This window comes from Symsagittifera roscoffensis, unplaced genomic scaffold (genome assembly GCF_963678635.1).
Source record: "Symsagittifera roscoffensis unplaced genomic scaffold, txSymRosc1.1 SCAFFOLD_381, whole genome shotgun sequence".
NCBI lineage: Eukaryota > Metazoa > Xenacoelomorpha > Acoela > Convolutidae > Symsagittifera > Symsagittifera roscoffensis.
Genome location: NW_026971375.1, coordinates 33302 through 55128, shown reverse-complemented (window position 1 = coordinate 55128; position 21827 = coordinate 33302). Strand labels below are relative to the sequence as shown.

At 33.2% G+C, this 21827-nt stretch overlaps 1 protein-coding gene across 1 annotated transcript; it reads right to left on the bottom strand.

The window, feature by feature from the left end:
* Positions 1–4106: 4106 nt before the first annotated feature.
* Positions 4107–19760, bottom strand: LOC134856343 (uncharacterized; the record flags this gene model as incomplete). Its single annotated transcript, XM_063872696.1, has 4 exons — positions 19502–19760; positions 10975–11277; positions 5046–5396; positions 4107–4271 (listed from the first exon to the last, which is right to left on the bottom strand). Coding segments are annotated over exons 1-4 (1075 nt in total), but the record flags the coding sequence as incomplete, so codon positions are not given.
* Between the last annotated feature and the right edge of the window lie 2067 nt (positions 19761–21827).

The window sequence follows — 21827 nt, the reverse complement described above, 5'->3', positions numbered from 1 at the left end:
CATTTCAATACTTTCTGAAATCCCAGTTTCTCGTATTTAGAGCTCTAAAAGTTAGTAGTAAACTTTATCAACTGGTCCTATGATTTGTTCGATCAAACATGGTTTTGATTGAGTGAGAGGATAAATTTTGTCAGAATTTCACTTAAGAAAATGCTTATAGTTTCGAAACTCGCATGTCGAAGGCCCTCGTTCTCGGTTTATTTAATCTTCTTGAAAAGTTTCAGTATTTGGTTATTGCCTCTACCAAACGATCCATGTTTCTATGGCCTCCAAAACACCCACAGGTCAGTATGAAAGCTTTTCAGAAAGCGGATGCCTAAGTGAGCTCTTGCCGCAGTGAGCTCTTGCCGCTAAGAATAGCCCAGTTTCCCAGTTTGTATGTTGCAAATTTTACTCAAAAAGTGGATATTGAATAAGTAATAGAAGCTCGATGTCATTCAAGTAATGACTTCATCTCAGATCAAAATCAACTAAAAGCAAACTTGGAAAGCATGTCGTTTGTTAAAAATAGATGTTCTTTAGGCAATTCTTTTTTTTTGAAAAACACAAGCTTTGATCATGTTTTTTGGATTATTTTGATTTTTTCTGGGACTCAATGATACAAAAACTACTGATATTGGTCTATTTAAAAAACGTACAGTTCCTGACGCTGATTTCTGCAACTTGAGCAGCCAGTCCTTCTCGCCTTGGCACAATGGTCACATTTTGGGAGGTACACAGCTCGATTGTTACTGCGACACTTAGAACTGAAATATAAAAACTTTGCTAAAACAAAGTTTTGTGCACGTGACAATTAGTATACCGCATCAAGCTTTGAAATTTATACTTTTATCTGTTATAAGAATTCAGCTTGAAAAAATAAAACTTTTAAAAACAAATATCGAAAGTTGCAATTTTGCTAAAAATTTTTTTTGATTGTGAGAAAAGCTTTAAATATGAGTAAGAATCACAAGCACTGATTTTTATGACGTCGATTTTCCGTTTTTTTCGGAGGTGATGTGTCAAGTTTGAGGAATTGTTTGTTTTGAGGTCATCTGTTCGGAAAAAAAACGCATAAATCATAGACAATCTGATCGATTTGTTGAACTACTTATTGTACAAAGAAGAACTATAATCTACTATGATCAAAAAAATCTGTTAATTTCTGACATTAAGAAATTCACTTTTAATTATGACATGACTGCTCGTATCAGGTCGACGCCCTGAATGCTTCAAATGTCTTTTAAGGTCGATGGATTAGTGTTGACTTAAAAAAAACCTATTTGTTTTCTGGAAATCATCCCCACAGACTTCGTAAAGTACAAAGTAATAGATTTTGCATACAGCAAAGTATCGAATACAACTACCCGGGTCAAATTTCGGGACCAAAAATTGGTTTTTCTCGATTTTCTCGACCAAAGTTCGGTATGTTTTGACTTTGTTGACGTCATTTCGGTATGTTTTGACTGACATCTGGACTTTCTCGAAAGACATTTTCTTAACATTTTTTTGTTCGTTGACCCCGCACAGATATGCTTCTCTCATGTCATGACGTTCTCTCATGACATATCTACAAAAAAATTCGACCCCTCATAGATTTGAACAAAAAAATTTCCAAAAACAATTTTAATCTACTTTTTGCATTTTCCTGCACGTTCATCCTCTTTATCACGGTTCACTAGCCCTCATGTCCCGCGCTACACCCCTTGTTCAGTTTGGAATAATTTCTAAGACGGATTAAAACTCCGCCTATGTATAACAGCGCGAAATAAATCATGCGTTAATTGTCCCAAATTTTCTAAATTGGCAATCTTATAAGCCCCATAATTTTACAAATTTTTTTAAAAAAATTTGAGCGCAGGACAGCAATACCGTTCAAATGAAATCAAACAATATGGTCAAAAATGGCTGGATGTCTAGAAAAAATTAGCTATTGATCTAGGGAAAAAGCAACCTCGAGCTCAAATATTCCATCACTTATTCGAAAGTCGGAACAAAAATCCATTTTTAGACAAGGCAATTGTTTTTGATATAAACTGCGTTAAAGCCCTGGCTTACTGGATTCATACTAAGACGCTTCAACTCAGCGATTCAGCCTCCTCAGCAACCAAAGAGTCCCCCTTTGATATTGTTTTTTGAAATCTAGTTTTTGCAGACCAAACCTAAAAATTTTTTAAAGACACCTTTGGTGCCACATATACTACTTTTGATCCTTCAAAAGAGCGAAATTTTTAATGAACATTTTCCAAACAAGACCTTCAAAAAATTTAGGACCTTTTTTCCTTTTTTCTGAAGTTTGCCTGGAGCATGAAAAATCATATCGTCGAACAACAAAAAGTCGACAAATTCCGTCTCATCAAGAAAGTTCTAGATCCGCCTCTGAAAACGGTAAATCATTTTTTGCGAACGTTAAACTCAAATTCTCCTTTTGTCATTTTTACAAGTGCAGTTTTTTAAAGATGATTTTTAAACTGAAATTTAGACTTTTTGGAGTTTTAGTTCTGCAGCAGACGTAAACCAGTTTCAAAGCTAATTGAATAAGCAGATAATATCCACATAAATGGCCATCGTTGTTGGTGCTGGCACTTGAAGTTAATATGAGATTTCAGAAGTGATTTTTTTTTGCAAAAGCTTATGTGTTTTAAATTACATCCATCACAGTTTGCTATTTGCCAACTAGTTTTATATTAAGGCTTAGCGTAGTAGGCAATTTATTTTGGATTACATTTAACCAGAGGCTAAATAAATCACTTGAATATTTTACATAGTGTGTAGAATAACAAAACCGACTGTTTTTGACATTTTTTCTAAATATGAGAAGTCTTGTTAGAATCAATTTACTTCAAACACGTATGATTCAATTTTTTTCAGTTTGTTTATATATCTACCCTCAATAAAATCTTTATAAAACCAGCGTTGAGATTGCTGCTTCTGAAATTGATTTGAGATCTGAGTTCCGTCTTGTTCCGTCTTTCGAAAAAGTGATGGATTATTTGTACTCGGGATGGGTTTTTCTTCTCCATAATTTTCGAATTTTTTACTGGCCATTTTTGACGGATCTTTTTATATCAGCTGTTGTTTTGAGTTCAACTTCAAACAAATATTACACTTGTTATTATTTTGTGTATAGTAAGTAGGTCTTAAAGATTGCCAATTTGGCTAATTTAGGACAAGTATCGCACGATTTGTACTTTACTTGACGTGTGGGGTACGGTTTTCAAAAAGTCTCAAAAATTGCATTTTTTTGTCAAACTTCATAATGGTTCAAACAAACAATACCCCCTATAATATAAAAATCAGTCAAAACATTAAGATTTTTGCCCTGATACGAGCAGTTTTGTTTTGTTTTCTCGATCTTCGAAAAAAACAGAATATTTATGTTTGGTGTGGTTTTTTAATCAGTGAATTTTCGGCGATCGGATTAATAGTTTTGAGTAAAAACATTCTAATGCCCCAATGAAGATATTGACTCCCAAATTACAAATATATTGGTATATTTTACCTCCGATTATTTTTTGCAAAATTTTGGGAGTTTGAAAAATCGTTTGGTCATGCTCTGGACTAATTTATGCAAGCTTTGTAGATTTTTCTATAATCCTGAAAGCGTAACGAAGTTTATTTAAGCGTGGCGCTACATACCGCACAACAATATCGTTCCAAATTGAATTGAAGCTAGTCGGTCGTATTAGTTTCGTGCGATGGAAGTTTTCACACATGATCTTTGATATTGTCCAAAGTTTATTGTTTTTCATAAAACAAATTTGCCAAAAACCGTTCGATATGAATAAGGGCTGGTCGGAACGTTCAGCGCTTTGCCCTGATATGCGAGCAGTCTTGTTCTTTTAAGGCTAGAATTTTGAATTAGCAGAAAATTTAAAATAAACTAACAGAAGCAGAAAAAATGATTATACCAAGTTTCATTAATAAGTGTGAGATGATAAGATTGTTTTTCCCTGATAAATCTTACGATAAACGTTGAATATACTTTAATAAAAAGTTTTCATAAAAAATCTCTATTTCAGTTTCCTGGAAAAATTTTGGACTGGGAAAATGCCATTTCTCATCGCGATGATTTATTTGCCAATTTTACAGAGTTGTGTTCATGTTGTAACCGTTATTCAACCGACCTGTGGAAATTGGCGCGACGGAATGCTTCTCTTTCCCGTTGAGAAGAATTGAGTAGTAGTCATCTTCAAACTGGTTCAAAAAATCATCCGGTGTTTTCCATTGGAGAATTATTAATGTAGGACTGAAGAAAGTGAAACTGGGTTCTTGTGCTTTGCCGCCAAAACCTAATCAGAAAATGTTTATTTTTCGGAAGAGTATTTATTTTGTTGCCCTTTTTTAAGTAGTTTCTGGTCACAAACAATGGGGGCGTCAGAACAATTTTGTGTTGATAGGTCATATCATAACTCGTGTAGCAAATAGTACCAAAGGGGGCACCCTTTGCTTGGCAAGGGTCTATAGAATTCCTGAGAGGGGCACTCAACCTCCCCCTCAATTTCGCTGTTGACTATCCGCTTTTTTATTGCACCAACTCCAATAATTGACGATGAACGCAAGCAAAGAAAAACCGACTTGGTTTTTAAATAAATTAACTTTCGATTTTTAGCGAAAAAAAGTGGGTGGCATTAAATTTCTTCGAAATTTAAGAAAACTTTATGAGAATTATTTTTTTAAATAAAACAACCAATTTGAGCAAACTGGACTATTAGTTAACTTTTTTGGTTATTCGCTAAAAAATCTAAGTAATATCCACTTTCAAATTTGAGTTTTTCACATTTTTTTGCTCCATTTGCGCTTTAGTTATAGACAGAGTGCCATTTGCCGTCCATTTAACGAAGGAACATTACTGAACTTAAAAGTTAAATCAAACCCCAAAAGATTTACAACATTAAAAAAATCATATAAAAATCATCAAGGCGACTTACATAAGTGTTTTTATTACGTTCATTTATGAAAGCGCCGGAATCCAGGAATTTTCTTCTGAAAAAGATTCATATACCAATACGAAAAAAAAAAATTATAAACTGAGAGCATTATTGAAGAGATCGTAAATATTTTACCTCGAGTTTTGCAGCTTATATTTCGAGTGCTGACATTGAAATCGTAAAACACTTCTTGAAATTCGTCTTTTGATTGACAGGGGTTTGGAATTGAAGTGCGCACTGAACATATGAATTCAGTGGCAACTGGTAGAGATTTGATCGACGATGAATCGAAAGTGTAGGCAGTCTGATTGTTTTGAGTCGAAGCTAGTAGCCACGTGGATATTAGGGTCTTCCCACTTAAGGTTGTAATTGTAATTTCGTAACCATCTGGCCTTATTCGTCGGGTGTCGGCGGGTTCATCCCACGACAACAAAATGGCAAATTCATCGGAAGGAATTTGTTGCAGGTTCAGAACCGGTTCGGGGCCTAAATATCTGTGATTAGATGAATTTGGTTCCAATTTATCCGCAGTTTAATTAAAAACCGTAGTTTCATCGATTAATATGCTAGCAAGTAGCTAAGAGTCGTTCGTCTACATTTGTTTTATATTGATTCTATTAAAATAGCGCAAAAACTATCGGAATATTTTATTACTAAGTTCAATTTCAAGGAACATTTTTTCATTATTTCAACTTTTTTTTCAAAACTAAAATGAAAAAACTGTCAAATGAACAATTTCATAAATAGGATAACTGATCTTTAAAATAGCAATTATTTTTGATTCCACAGTTTCCTGATGTACAAAATTAAAAAGAAAAATTGCACAAGAATCTTTGAATTTTTCTTTGAGTTCAACCAGGCTCAACCTTTGCTTGATTTCAGCCAAGTTTTTCAAGCAAAAGTTCAGACTGGTTGAAATCAAGGAAAAATTCAAAAATTTATGTGTATCTTTTCTCTTCAATTTTGTACAATAGGAAACGATGGAATCAAAAAGATTTGTTTATTTTGAAGATCAGCTATCCAATTTATGAAAACAAATCAGGTTCAGGATAGAGTTGTATCAGTGTCACGAAAAGTATACAAAAAAATTGAGTCGTATGGCTAGTGTCTATTTGAAAGTAAAAAAAAATGGTTTCGCAATTGAAGTTTTTTAAATTCAGGCTCGCGAAAATTGGTAATGTTATAGAACTAATCACAGAATACATTTTTGCTTCTATTTCAGATTTTTATAGAGTGAAGTTGTATCTGGGAATAGGCAAGAAATCAGAAACGCGATGAAATTTCAAACCAACAAAAAACAAGCTGGTAAAAAAAAAACGCTTCAGTTTTTCAATTTAAATAGGTAATTATATTAAGGATGTCTACAGTTACAAAATATAATCTCATCAATAAATCAAACTCTTAAAAAAACTTGCTAAAGTCTTGCATCAAAAAGTCCCTTTTAGAAGCTTAAACTTACCACGAAACAAAATCAAACTAAGTTAAACGAAAACTTTGTTTTTTTTTATGAAAAGCAAGAAAGATCCTTATTGTTCATATTTTTGCAGAGGGCGAAAAATATAGATAGTGGGGCTGTCTTTTTTCAGTCCAACTTCCCGTAAAAGTTTTGGGGAATCTGGTCGTTCAATACTTTGATGACCTAATCAACCATGCTGAGAGCAAAGCAACAAACATAATTTTGAACAAAAAAACGTTGTACAAAGCAATCTTTCAAATTGAAATCAAGCAAATTCGTCTCATTAATTCTTTATACGACTCAAAATTTGGCAAATGAAGGGCAGTCGCAACAATCAGCATTTTGCTCAGATACGAGCCGTCTTGTTGTTGAAATCGATTCAGCTACTGTATTGCCATATTAATACAAGGATAGCGTGCAAGTATCACACAATGCTCCGACCATAGTCTTTAAAAATCTACGATTTTTTTTATTATAAAAAATTGTAGAATTTTCTGCGTGGTGTGAAAAAAGAATCTGACATCAAGTTATAATGTATGCATATTCGACAGTCGCAGTAAGATAGGACAACGTTTCTTGAAGTTACAGGACAACAGTACAACAGTTTTTGAAGTAACAAGACTAGAAAAACAACAAAAAATCAAAATTGGCAAAAAATGGCATTAAAAACCTCCGGAGCTAATTTAACTCAAATAAAATGAATATAAGCATAAATAAGCTATTGTAAAAATCTAAAACCAAGCAAAACTAAGCTTGATAGCTCGCTCGCTTCACTAATTCAAGTTCAACCTAAAAGTCAAAAAATTCAAACCGGTTTTTCTCGATACATGCAGAAATTTTTTGAATTTTTCTAAATGTCGTTCGAATCAATATTGAAAGATTTCTGATATGATATATCACTCAAATCTCTCCAATGATTGATTTTGGTAACCGATAACGAAAAAGAATAGGCAAAAACAGCCTAATACAAAGTTTCTCGCAATTGTTCAAATTGTCGGAACAAAAAATGAAAAAGCCGAAAAAACACATAGAGCATGACTGCTCCTCTGAAGGCAAATATTTGACTGTTTCAAAAGACCCTGACAGTGTGCCAAAAAATTGGAACAACTGTTTTTGTACTATAAAAAGTATGCAATTTTTAATGGTAGCTGAAGATTAATTAAAAGAAATTCAGTTAACAGATAGCTCGTTACCTGTTGTTTGTTTTACTTTTTATATGCATGTAATGTAGAGCAAAGACGAAAAGATTTTAAAAAGGAACGGTGTTGTGGTATTGGCTGCTAAACATTACATTGTTAAAACGGCTGACATAAGAAAAACAATTTTTAAGTTTTTTTAATCACCCGATTGGGAAAAAGTCAATTTTTTTCTGTGCTATAGTTTTTTCTTTTTTTGATGAAAAGTCTGATTTTTGGTCCCAATAAAGTAAACCTAAATTAAAGTCAGAAACGTCATTCTATACCAGATTTTGACTTTGAGAGATCATAAAGCTTGTGCTAGACGAGGAACTATTCAAATTGAACACTTTGAAGCAAAAAAACTTTCGTTTTTAATAATTCCAAAAGATCGGACACTTGGCACCCGCTTATGTGTCCTTGGTTCTGCTCAAAATACCAAAAATAAAATTCCAGTTGTCACGAGTCTCCAACAAGCAGTGATAATTTTTTTGCTCAGGAATCCAGGAATTAGGTAGGCTAACTATCTTTAATGACACATGACAAAGTTGTTCAAAGAATGGAAAACAGTTCTCGATCAAATTATAATAAAGACTCTGCACGCAATGACTGGTCTATCAGTTACCAATAAACAGATGCATAAAATTTTTTTTGAACTTTTTTTTTAAGTTGACGAACATTTCATCTTTCTAAACCAAACATTTGGATGAAGAACATCGAATCAAAAAAATTTTGCTACTTGTAACAAATCATTTATGGCAAATAAGCTTCGTTGAACCAATTTGCAACTATTTCTAAGAGGGATTAAATCTCGCTTACGTGTTAATAGCGCGAAATATATCGCGCGTTAATTGTCCCAAATTGGCCAAAATGGCAACTTTTAAACCCCTATAATTTCACAAAAAACGATCTCAGGTGAAATATATTTCCAAATTTGAGTTCAGGACAACAATACCTTTCGAATGATATAAAAAAATTTCGCCAAAAATAGCTAGTTAAAAAGTCGAAACTTGTCTGAAAAAACAAAACCCACTCGAGAACAAATATTCCGTTACTTTTGTATCGAAAGTCGGAACAAAAAGCAAATGATCAAGAAAAACATAAATTTTCAGCATTTCAACACATAAACACCCAGATGCAAGTAAAATCTTTAGCAAAAAAAAAACAATAATTCTTGCAGATAGACCTTTGAAAATGTTTCAGAATTTAACAAACATGAAGGTACGATATATTGATAAAAACGTTTTAATCCAAAGCAAATACAAAGACATAGCCATATTTTGAAAAAGTCATTAAAATTGTCTACTTGTGAACAACTAACTAATCTTTTTGACAAAGCAAGTACATTAAATTGAGCTTTCCTTGAGATGGGTTAAAACAAGAACAAAAATAGTATTATTACATGCCTAGGATTTGATATACTCTCTGCAAGAACAATTTTTGAGTTCGCACTAACTTTTAGACAAAAATTTTCCCGGACGGTCGAATTTTTGGGAGGTAAAAAAGCTACTGCCTTGATTAAGTTTTCAAAGAGCTCAAAATAATCAACACATAAACTTCTGCAGTTCAGGATTTTAAAAAGCATAGTAGGGGTAAAGTAATTGCCAAAATCTTTGACGTGAGAGGAAAGAACATTTTTGAAACAATCAAATATAGATATAAAAAGTAAAATTAGTTTTGAAAAAACACGCAGTTTGGCTTCCAAATAAAAAAATCTTCCTTTAATGCTGCCATGCACATTATATTACAGTGTTTGTAACGGAGAGGGGTCCACAGTGATTAAATTTGGTTCTTGATAAGTATTTTTCATCTTATTTCGAAATTTTCTACAAAAATTTAAAACATGAGTTTCTCAAAATTGTTGATCGCTTTTCTCGTAAAGAATTTCAACAAGCAGCAAAATAGACTATTTGAATTGGAAAACTTTAATTTTTGAATAACAAAAAAAACAATTCTACGGCAAATCATAGCTTCTTTGCAATCTATGAAGGTAAAGTAGACGCAATTTTTCATCATAATCACGAAATCAAAATTTTTAAATCCTGCAATTTTTTTTGGGATTAAATTCAAGTTTTCTGCACTAGTAAACAAAACGCTCGAGGAATTCGTCATTTTATCTTGTCGAACCTTATTACAACAACTGAACACAGATAAAAAAAATTCAAATGAAGTTCGGTTTCCAAAAAAAATCGGATTAATTGTTCGGATTCTAGTTTTATCCCAAATAACATAAAACTACAAGCTTATAATTTAACCAAACCAATAAGCAATTGAGTTGAAGAATCGAATCTAACATGTTTTCGATGTTCAAAAATTGAAAGAGCCTTTGTTTTACACGAAGAAATAAACTTTTGACAACAGAATTAATTTAAAAATATATTCTATGAAAACTTTTTTGATTGCTGTAGTATGACTAGTTCTTTCAAGTTGCATAGCTCCTTTAAGCTGCATAGAAACAAATTTTTTTTTTTACATGTAATACTCATAGCCGATTGAACAAGAAAACATGCAAAGAACTAGCTGCCAGAGTCTTAAAAATCCTAATTTACAACCAAAAATCAAACTTGTTACCTTGTTCAAAAATTTAATGAAAAAATACCTTTCTGTTAAAATTAAAGGTATCAGAGGATTGCGAAAAAAATTTTTTCATAAGTTTTTTTAGTATTATAATTATTATCCATATTATAGGTGTCACATGTGAATGTAATCTCTCCCATACATATTTTTCAGAAAGGGTAAGAAAAAAATGTACTGCATAAAACTTTGCGAAATGTACCACTGGTGAAGTTTTTCAAGGCCATGGTTATCAAACAAAATCTTGTAACTGAACAAAACTTTTTGACAAAACTGCTACTTTCAAAGTAGAAATAGTTCTGGAGTAAAAACGTTATCAAACGTCTGTAGGAATTATTTCGTCATTGAAGTGCAAAATTATATAACTAGCTAGTAGCGGACTTAGGGGGGTGGGGTTAATATCGACCCCTTGCCGACCTTAAGTGTCCCCCTTAACCCTGAAATTTTTCTACAGACACCTTGGCGCCAGTTTTTACTAACTTCGACGGGGGAGCGCGCGCCGAAAAAACGCGGTTTTTTGGGCAACATTTTCAAAAAGTGCCTATAAATGCTTTTTTTGGCCTGCTGTTCAAACATTTACCTGCGGAGCAGAAAGGTCAAACTAGGGTCCTTATAGGGATTTGGGAGAGCTCAGTAAAGGACGACAAAATTTTTGATTTTTTTTATCCCTGCATCCCCGAGAAAATCTTACGTCGGCACTTGATTTGATTCTAACCAATCGAAGCATAAAAATATTAAGTTATCCGATAGATAGCACATGATACTTATTCAAAGGCAGAATTTGTAGAATAATAAACATTGACAAAGTAGCATTGATATAAACTGTTTTTTTTATCAGAAAGAAAAAGGTGAAACTTGCCTGAGCAGTACTCGAAGGTAGCAATTTCGTAAGACTCGACATTTTCACAACCTTCTATGTAACTCGCGACTTGAATTCTAAAAATATCGGCAGGAGGAAATTTCACTGCTATTGCTCCATCTGCAGACGCGTTATCCAGTCCTGCTGGAAACATCACTGAGGCGACAGGAGTGATTGATTTAATTCTGAACCCATCGATTTTTCCATCGACAGATTTTATGTCAGATTGAGTTGATGCTCCCAAATAAACCACGTCCGACTGTTGTTTTATCGAGATGTAAGAAAGATCCACACCTCTTGGGACTAAAACAAATGAAAATGATTTAATTTTAAAAAGCTTCAATTTATTTGAAACTCCCAACTACTTTCGCTACTTTTGTCAAATTAAATTTTTTTGATAACTCATTCATAGATCACTAAGGAATTAGTTTGGCAAGTTTTTATGCCTTAGTTGTCAAAAAACTCAACTTCTACTTTTTTATTCTTTAACTTTTTCAAATATCATTTTGTCAAATGTTACTTAGGAACTCATCAAATTATTTGCATCGACTGAAAGCAATTGGCTCAACTACTTTGTAAAAAATTGAAGTAAAAAAATAAGGTGAAAAACGAGAAAAAACTGCCAGCGACTGACTTTTTTTAGTGAACGGTTGGTTATTTTAACGCTTTATTTTTAACTTCTTCTTTTAATCGCCAATATGTTTGACCTCAAAACTTACCAAAAATTTAAGATCAAATTGAAATAGGAGAGTTATAAAAACGCCACGGAAGACATTATTTTTTTTCAAAAAAATTATCGAAAGCCTATCGACGTCAACCAAGAAAAAAGAAAAAGGTAACAAATTTGTTGATCTGGAAAAAACAAAAAATACGGGTAATTCGAAAGATTCAGAAAATAAAGACAAAATTTTAAAAAATGGAGCAAAAAAAACGTAAAAAATACCAGAAATAATTAGTTAAACCCACCAGTCGAAATCAATGAACGCGGCCAAGAAATAAATGACCAAGATCACGAAAAAATTGTACAAAAAAAACCAAGAGAGGATGAACACCGCGGATTATTACTGAAAGTATCTATAGTGAACGAAATAAATGGAGAACAAACATCAGAAATTATATTATCGAGAGGATTTGGAGGCCACAAAATTTCTGTACTGGTGGAACGGGTGAAAATTTACAAACCTCGCATTTTCAAACACGTAAGTACATTGATTGGAATAACTTACTGTCTTTCAAGCACATGCGATGCAGAAGAATCTGTGGAAAATTTAGAGAAATTAATCTATTCATTAAATCGTAAATCGTTTACCCCCCAAACAGTCTCAATCTTTAGTGTAACTCCTTTAGGAGCTTTTAGAAAAGATTTTGATGCAAATGTACAGAAACCTAATTAGCAGTATTTTAACTTATTTCGACAAGTTTGAAAGATTTAGGCGATGTAAGGTTTGTACTTTAGACATTAACAAGGTTTTTAACCAGAATAATGATGCTCTTACTTCGGACGTACTGCATCCTTTTGATACAAGTGTTGAATTTTTACTGCAAAACTTTAGAGATTCTTTTAATAGTTCTTCAATAATACCGAATTCTTGTAAAAAAACAACCCGAACCATTTTAAACCCCAAAAACTATCTAATTTAGATCCGAAAACCGCAGATATGCTTATTTTTTTTCTAAACAGTGCAAGGCCTCTCAGAAACTAGTTTTTTTGTGTTTTTTTTCTTCGATAAGTATTTGGCGTATAAGTTTGAATTTTTTAAACCAATCTGTGATGCTAAATAATTAAATTTTATTTGTTTTGTGCCGCGTTTTTAATCGCTATATCTCAAATAGAAGTATTGGAGAAAGCGAAAAAATTTCTGGTATATTTCAGCTCCCGGAAGTTTTTTTTCATAGTAAAACTGAAAAAATATGAGCGGAGATCACCCCAACTGACTCCTTCTCTCAAAAACAATTTGTTACTTGCACCAAGAGTGAAGGCCTATACGAAACAATAGAAGTTGTCTATAAGTGTGTTCCAAGAATGCAAAAAAAAACTGAAATTTGTTCAGTTGAGTTTTCAAAATGTAATCAGAAAATCAAGTAGGTAAACAAAGTTGTTGAGGAATTGAGACAATCTTTGATAAAAGTACAAGTTGGTGATGTTTTTTTGTTTATACCAAAAAAAAATTGACTCCGAAATTTTGTTTTGATAATTCTTATAAAACGGAACCTTTTGCCTGACAAATATTAAATGTGGAAAGGTTTTGCCAAAACTCTTTTTACTTTCAACAAAGATAACTACCGTAAATCAGACTCTTTAAAACTCTTTCGGCTCATTATTGGTTTGAGTTATACCACAGCTTAGACGCACAAAACGTGTTTTCATTGACAATAATTTCAATTTCTTTTGCTCTTGACCAACATGCGCCAATAAAAAAACATCAGCAATTTTAAAACTGAAAATAAGCTGAAATTAAATTGGGTTGGTTCAGAGTGCAAAGAAAGTTTGAAAAGTAAGCTAGAATCGCAATTAGTTTATCGAAATCAAAATACTGAAGATAATTGCCAAGTCTATCGTCTTTGCCGTGAACAAGTGGCCAGCATAATTAAATATAAACGAGAAAAGCAATCGCTAAGTGTCTTTTCACTTCGGAACACTATTCAGCAAAAATGGAAAATTAACAACCAGGTTCGTGGTTACTGTTCAAGCAGCAGCAGAATTCCGGCAATACAAAAGTCATTCAATGAAATGGTAACTCAGAATGAAATATAAAAGTTGCAAATCATTTTAACTATTTATTCTCAAAATTAGGCGAGTTTTTTGGCTCTGTTAAGTCGCAATCTTATATTCCAGTTAAGCCTGAACTTCAACTTTCTCATTTTCAGCACATAACACTGAAATAATGCTTTGAAAATTAAATGTCAAAAAGCCTCTGGGAACCTCTACTGTACCTGCTTGGGCAATAAGTAACAGCCAACTAATAATTTTGACCCACCTTGTTTTTGTTATTATTTCCTGAATAGATGAGAAGGTTGATCCATTGAAACTAAAGAAAGCTAATGTCACACCCTTATTTGAAAAAGAGAACCCGTTAGATCCAAAAAATTATCGCAGAATTTCAAAAACATATGCGTTTTTCGAAATCTTTGAAAAAATTCTTCTGGCTCAAATAACGGAATACTTAGGGTAAATGTGAATGGAAGTTTTTCTGACTGGGTTGAAGTTACAAAAGGTGTGCCAAAAGGTACGGTACTGGGTCCATCAATGATATACAAAAACGAATATCTCATGAATATACTTTGGTGCAACATACATACGACTGTTTGATATTTGCATCACACCTTTTACTAAAATGATGAGTGATATCAGTTACAAAGTTCCTTGCTCGAAATCACTAAATTTTTTGCCGAGACTAAGTTGAATTTGGTTGCATAAAAATCAGAATTAAACTTTTTAGCACAAAAAACGATAAACAGAAAATGGAAACTGATCAGCCTATCATAAATGAGAAATACGTAACAAAGAAAACTGAATGCAAGTTCTTTATTCGAATCTTTTATTTCGATCTCAAAGAAAAAAATATTGCAAAAAATCACCCCTGAATTAAAAGATAGATACTATTCGACAACAAACTTCCCACAGTGTGTTTGATTGCTTTGCTTCATTGTTTAGTTTTAAGTCATTTATTTTTGCAGCAATGTTTTTGCAGCAAATGAATTCAACTTTAATGATGTCCTCAGAAAAGCAATTAAATTGGGCTTTGAAAGGTACATTTTTAAAATCAAAATTGTAATCTTTTGCCGCACTACAAAAAAGTAAACCGTTTGTCGGAGATATGAAAAAAAATTAGTGGAAAGGTGTTTCTTAATTATATCAGTATCTTACTAATATAAGGCTTGCTTTTAAAATGCATTGATTCTACCGAAAGCGAATTACAGAATAATTCAACGAACAACGCAAGTAATGTTTGATAAGTACTGTTCAACTGCTTCTCTACAAAAACGTTTTTTTTTCATCTGACGTCAAAATAATGGAATTCGTTGCTGAGTAAGTTACGAAATTTTGGTTTTGTTTACCTCATCAACATTCAAGAAAAAAATTATAAGAGTTCTACATTACTGAAACTAAGTCTACTGTTATATGTACGTATACAAAGACATGGCGTGAATTCAGTTTTGAGAATTGATTTTCAATTATGTGTTCAGTTTGACAATGTTTTAATAAATTTACCCGATTCAATTTTTACGGGTGTACAGATATATCTTCTTACTTTTCACATTTTCATTCCCAAATTGATGATTTTATTGAAGTAAATTTTTCATCTCATAATATGGAAACATGAGTAACTAATCTACATTTGTAACTATATTTTGAAAACTAATTTTAGTCTTCTACTTCTTCTTCTTCTTCTTCTTCTAAAGCAACATTAAACTTTCTGAACAGTAGAATTAAATGGTTTAATGTGACAGTTTCATAGATTTGGCTACATTCTGTAATTTCGCGCTGATGGAAAACTGGTACTTTGAGAGCAAAACAACCGGGTATAAGCTAGAAAAAATACTTTGAAAGTTTCATAGAGGGAGATCTAAACCAAGTAGCACTTGGTTGAGAATCAATAATGTTCTCTCATTTTTTGTAAATGTTTCCCAAATGATAACTTTGTGAGAAAAGGATGGCTTAAATCTTCAAATGCTTTTAATTTCGATAATTATTATTCTGAGAAAACTGTTTGAAGATAAGCTAAGTAATCGTAACTCATATTGTTTTTTTTTAAACGCGGATTTGAAAAAGTTTTACTCCGTTAAAGAGACTGAGTTCTTAAAAAAAATTCTGAAGTTTCAAAAAAGTTATCGGTCAAAAACTGGATTTAAAGTGTTAATATTTTTGATCGGTAGACAACACTGACAGCGGTGATCAGAATGCTGATTGCTAGGTGGCAATTAGCCGTTATTAATAATGTACTAGATGATTCGTCTGTTTTCGTTTTTAGCTTTACTATATGTCCGTTAGGATCATCTTCTGATAAATTGGCCGTGTTTTTAGTTTCGAATGCTTCTGAAATTGCCATTACTGAGAACTTATTTGGTAGTTGTCCCAGCCATCTCTGGATGTAACTGTTGCGATTGCCACTAGATCGTTATCTGTTTCGTGATTCTCAGTTTCGATTTCCTCCTGCTGTTCCTCATCGTTGCCATCCACATATAATTAACGTTTCCTGATCGAGACACACTTTGGCAAAATGACCCAGTTTGGCACATTTTGATCAAATTTTATCTTTTGTTGGGCATAATTGTAAGTGATTTTGTCCGAATTGATGACCACATTTGTAACATTGTTGCTGATTATTGAAGTTTGCGTTCAGTTGTTGTTGTCCTCTTATAATTTGTGTTCTACGTGGTTATGGTCGACCTGGAAATCCGGCCCGTCCTCTCTGTGAACCTTGGTTGTTAGCATAATTACTACGGCCACGTGTGTTGATATAATGTACTGGTTCCTGTTTGATTTAGTGCGACTATGTTCATTACCTTTTTCCCGGGGTATTGCATATTCATACGCATCTTGAGGATTTCGCGTATGGACTAGTAGTTTTTCTGCAGTTTTCACGTTATGCATATGTGCGGTGAACATTTCTCTGACAATCTCCACAATCGGCCCTCCTAACTAGTTTGACTATGTCTGCGTGAAATTGTTCAAGAGTTTCTGTTTTCTTTTGCTTTCTACAATTGAAATTGTACCTCTCAAATGCTATGACTATGTTTGTGACGAAAATACCTCCTAAATTGTGTTATTAGGGCTCTTGTGGTCACAGTATTTGAGTTAAAGGCTGGTCTTTTTAGTGAACCTGTCGTTGCCCCTCGGCACCAAGACAAAGACAAATATAACTTCGTACTTTTGCATCTGCCTCATCCCACCGGAAAGAATTACATAAAACTCCTTTGTCTTGAGCTTTAAGCACGTGGTTTTCCCAACCGACTAGATTTTCTTGATTTCTGACTTAAAGGTTTTTTCTTTGTGCTTCCGTTTCCCCCGTTTTTTCCAATTCGTAAATAGGTAATGTCGGTTCAACTAGTGTTGGTTTAGTCTTTTATAGTTTTCGTACTTTTATCCCGTCTTTCGCAAATACCGCCATTTCGAACTTTGCTGCCTATTTAGACCACTCTAGTGGTGGTTCAGCTAAATCCTTTTCTCAGAATGAATTGATTTTCAGTAGGTTTTCGAAAACTCTGCTAACTGCGCCATGCCAAACCGCAATGTATGAACGTGTGTATATAGAATCCGAACGGTTTGATAAACGGAATCTTTAATGTGAGCTTGGTAAAAGTAGCTGTTCTTGAGAATCGTCTGACATATTGCTCATATTTAACGTTGGCTTAACGCCGTACAGGTTCAACTGACCAAACATGAGATTATAATTTTGAAGAGTAATTACTTGATTTTGCATCCATTATTGTATTTATTGTCTTAATTGTTTTTTATTCTAGTTTTTAGTTTTGAAATTAAAGATCAAACCTCTCGTTTTACTGAGAGTCCGTGAATTTCTGGCTGCTTTTTTACGTCTATAAAACAGTAATTTTCACTTTTTGTTTTCCATTTTTTTTAAACACTTGTCCTTAACTTACATGTTATGATGTTATGTTAAGTACACCATTGGGTTGCAGTGTCTGGTAACGCATTAGTAGGACCAAATAGCTTGCTTCAATTCATTTTGAAAAGTTTTTCGAGACGCACTATATTGCCACCTGAGCATTATGAGCTTGCAATTATTAGCCGGGTTGACCTCCATACACCGAAAATACAATTCCATACAACAAAAATCATTATCATACAATTCTATACATCCGGTGTATGGAGAAAATGCTTGCCATACAATTTTGCCACAATTTTTTTTTGTTCTTTTTATCAACCGCAATTCAAATTTTGTACGCAAACGAACCTTTTCCGAAAAAAATTTATGGATGCCAAATTTAATTTTTTGTTTGCATAACGTAGCCCTGGTTACGATAATTTTGGCTTTTTTCGTTTCACTTAAATTTTTTTTTTCAAAAATGCTGATAATTGCTACTTCGTTTGTATGGCGTGCTTATGTATGCCTTGATCAATGACTGATAATCTGAAAATTCAAAAATTTAAAATAATCATTTTTGAAAAATTTTGCCAAAAATTAAAAGTTGTTACTTTCGTTGTATCATTTGTGAAAGACAGCTCGAAGACATTTCAGGTCGTTTTCTGAGCATTGTAAATGCAAGACCGTCCAAAATTTATTGGTTTGAGTAACCAAGGTCATTGTCCCTTGTTTTTGGTTGCAAACAGAGCCCAAAATTTCTCAGAAAATGAAATTAGAAACAAAAAACAGCTTTTTGGTTTATGGAAAAACTCCTATCATACAATTTCCATTTATGAGAAAAGGTTTATTATAGAGATTTTATACAATTTTCTGTACGTATGGAATTGTATGGATTGTATGAAAAGAAATTTCCCATTAATGAGAATTGTATGATAAGCATTTTTGGTCAACCCTGGAAGTGTCTCTTTAAAATTGATAATTTATGAAAAGCAGCCAATGCATATTTGATTTTCTCTTTTGATCAAAATCCTACTCCCGATGCACGCTATAAATACCAAGGGATGAAATTTTTGTCTGGTAACTTTTTAAAAGGATCAAATTGCTTGCTGCATAGTGTATTCGAACAAAATATGTTGCTCATCGATGATCCCATTTTGAATTGTTGTGCTCAAAGTAATCGTAGATTCAATCCCCCATCAATTAAAATGAAAGTTCGTTTCAATTTTGATTTTGACCTTCAATTGTTTTCAAATCAAGTCAAAAGAGACTAAATATTAGGTTTAGATTCAACATTACGAGGCCAAACTGAGTAATTTGTTATTTGTAAGCGGAATCCGCATTAGGTTGAAAACAATTTGCTGTGAAATTCGCAACATTGCTACGTTTCTTTGATATTTTTTGCTGTTTTGGATTGCACAAACTTATCACTAAAACACGGCAACATTATCATGTTTTATGTATTTGCGGATTCATTAAAAACTTGCCGATAACATTTGCAGAATCTAAATAACTTTTTTTAGTGGAGTCCACATACATTTTCAAACATGTTCCAAAACTTGTCTCTGAATTCCATTGCCCTATAAACACCAAATTGTGCCCCTATCCAGTGCACAGTTTCGCCTCGTAATGATCCGAAGAAAAAATATAATTAAATTTCTATGAGAGTAGATAAAATACACATAGAGACAGTTGTTCCCAGTTTCGAAGACAAGTACAACTTATTTTCTCGCGACACAATTTTTCACCTGACTGTTTTGAGGTCTCTAATTAATGTTTTTCTACTAAAACTACGGTTTTTGAGTTCAAAATTTGAGGTTAGAAGATACAATTTTTTCGTGTACCCAAGCGTTTGATTTAGTCCTTAATAGGGGTTTTAATAACTTAGTATGAAACAGCTGTAGGAGCTGACCTTGTTCACAGGATCCTCTCAAAACGAAATTTGGTGATAGCTTAATTTTATGTAAAGCAGTATTTCTTACCCGTACAGACATGTGCTTGCTTGTAGTAAATTTCTCCAGTTTCGTTTTCTAAGATTACTCCAATTGAGTAGGATTCTCCTGCGATCAAGCCATGCAGAACAATAGAATTGTTAAATTTCACCTCTATGCTTATTACATTGGTACAACTCGCTCCAATCGCCGTATAGCAGTCAACATGTTTCAGAGAAAGGCTGTCGTTTAATTCAGTGATTATGATTTCAGCTGACGTAGAGTTGCTCCAAATATCTTGGTCCATTACTTCCTCACCTATTTTGAAACGCAAAGTATAACAAGACTGCTCGTATCAGGGCGAAGCCCTGAATGTTCCGACTGCCTTTTAAGGTTTATGGAGCAGCAGTAATAACATAAAAAATTAATGAAACAAAAGAAAATGAAAAACTTTTTTTCTAAAATTTGAAAATTTTTCTATAAAGATTATCCCCCCACACGCCATATAAAGTATAAAACAATAGATTTCGCTCCTTGTAACAAATCAATTACGGCAAAGAAGCTTCTTTCAACCAATTTGGAACGATTTCTGAGACGCATTAAATCTACGCTTACGCGTTAATAGCGCGAAATATATCGCAAGTTAATTGTCCCAAGTGGGCCAAAACGGCAATGTTTAAACCCTTATAACTTTACGAAAAATAATCACAGGTGAAATATCTGTCCAGATTTAAGCTCAGGACAACAATGGCTTTCGAATGATTCAAGAAAATTCCGTCAAAAATGGCTAGTTAAAAAGTCGAAATTTGTCTGAAGAAGAAAAAAAACCCACCCGAGCACAAATATTTCGTTATTTTCGTATCGAAAGTCTGAACAAAATTTATTACTCGCGCACGGCATATCACTGAGCTTTCTAAATGCCGTTCAGTGGGTCCTAACTAGTTCCTGCTTCACAAAAACGACAGAATTTTCAAAATCTTTACATAAAAGTATTAAAAATTTGTTTCCAATCTAATCTAATGATAATTTATTCAAAACAAAAATAAGCAAAAAATTGATTGAAATGGATTGAGAGGACACCATTAGATCTAAAGGTCTGTTTTCAGACGCCTCAAGCAGAAAAAAGTGAATCTAGCATTATGCGCGCATAGCAAGATATGAAGCTGCTCGAAAACTCAAATTTTTGATCGAGTTACAGAAATCGAAAGAAAAACATCCTAAAAAGTAGCAAATAAACTGTATACGTTCCATGCTTTGGATTTTTCAATCTTGAAAAAATCTGGAACACCCCGTTATCCAAAATGAAATTCTTAAAAATTATGGTTTAAAGCGTGATTTGATTTTTCGCTGCTGTTTTGAAGAAATTTGGCCGATTTGAAAAAACTGATAGAACTAGGTGAAGAATTGGTTTAGTTAATATTGTAAGCGAAGTCTCTTTTTTACTTTGGTGTTTGTTCAATGTTTGGGAATGATTTTTTGTTTGTTTGTGGTGCGCTTACTTTGCAAAATAATTATCTCAGTACCGCTTATGGTTGACTGTAGAATTTATATTAGGAAAAATGTTCCCCCAGTTTCACAGTTATTCTTTTATTCTTTTAATTTTAGTTTCAAGTGACTTGTTTGATGTTATGTCTGTAATGGCCTAATCAGGTATCCCGTATTGTGAAACCAGTTAAACGCAAGTTTTTTAAGCTTCAAAAAAGTGCGCCAGTTTCAACTATTTGCACATTTGATGGAGCATTCTGCAAAAAGGAGCAATTTGTTTATTATTTTATCTATACGAGGAGAAATCTTTATATACTCCCTAGTATCCAAAAGGTTGAACTTTTTCGATTTCCCCGATTTTAAATGAAATACAGATTTCGATGTTTAACAGGTGATGGTTTTTCCCATCTTGATACGTATAGTCTCGGGCCATTTAGTGTTGGTTGGTGTTGGCTCAGCCATTTCACGATCTCATTCATGACTGCTTCATGTACTATTGATAACAATGTGAATTTGCACTATCGTTAACTGTTGCAGCGTGCGCATAATTAAGTAAGCTATATTCGCTTAGGTTTTTTGTCGACAGTTAACTCATTCATGTGTAGTTTGAAAAGCAATAGACCAAGAAATGAGCCCTGCGACACTCCACTTAAAACATTAGTTAGCAAAGATTTGTATTTTTTTTATACTGCGTACGATCTTATAAATACTGTGTTTGTATATCTTGTTTGAATGTCCTCTGAGTTTTTCAAGTAAATCGGAATCTTTAACGGTATCGAAGTTTTTTTTTTCAAATCTACCAATGGGCACTGTGTTACTGTAAAAGCATAAGTGTTTGTTGCAAGCTTTTTTTTCCATGAGCGATGCTGTGCCTCGTTTATCGCGATATCCT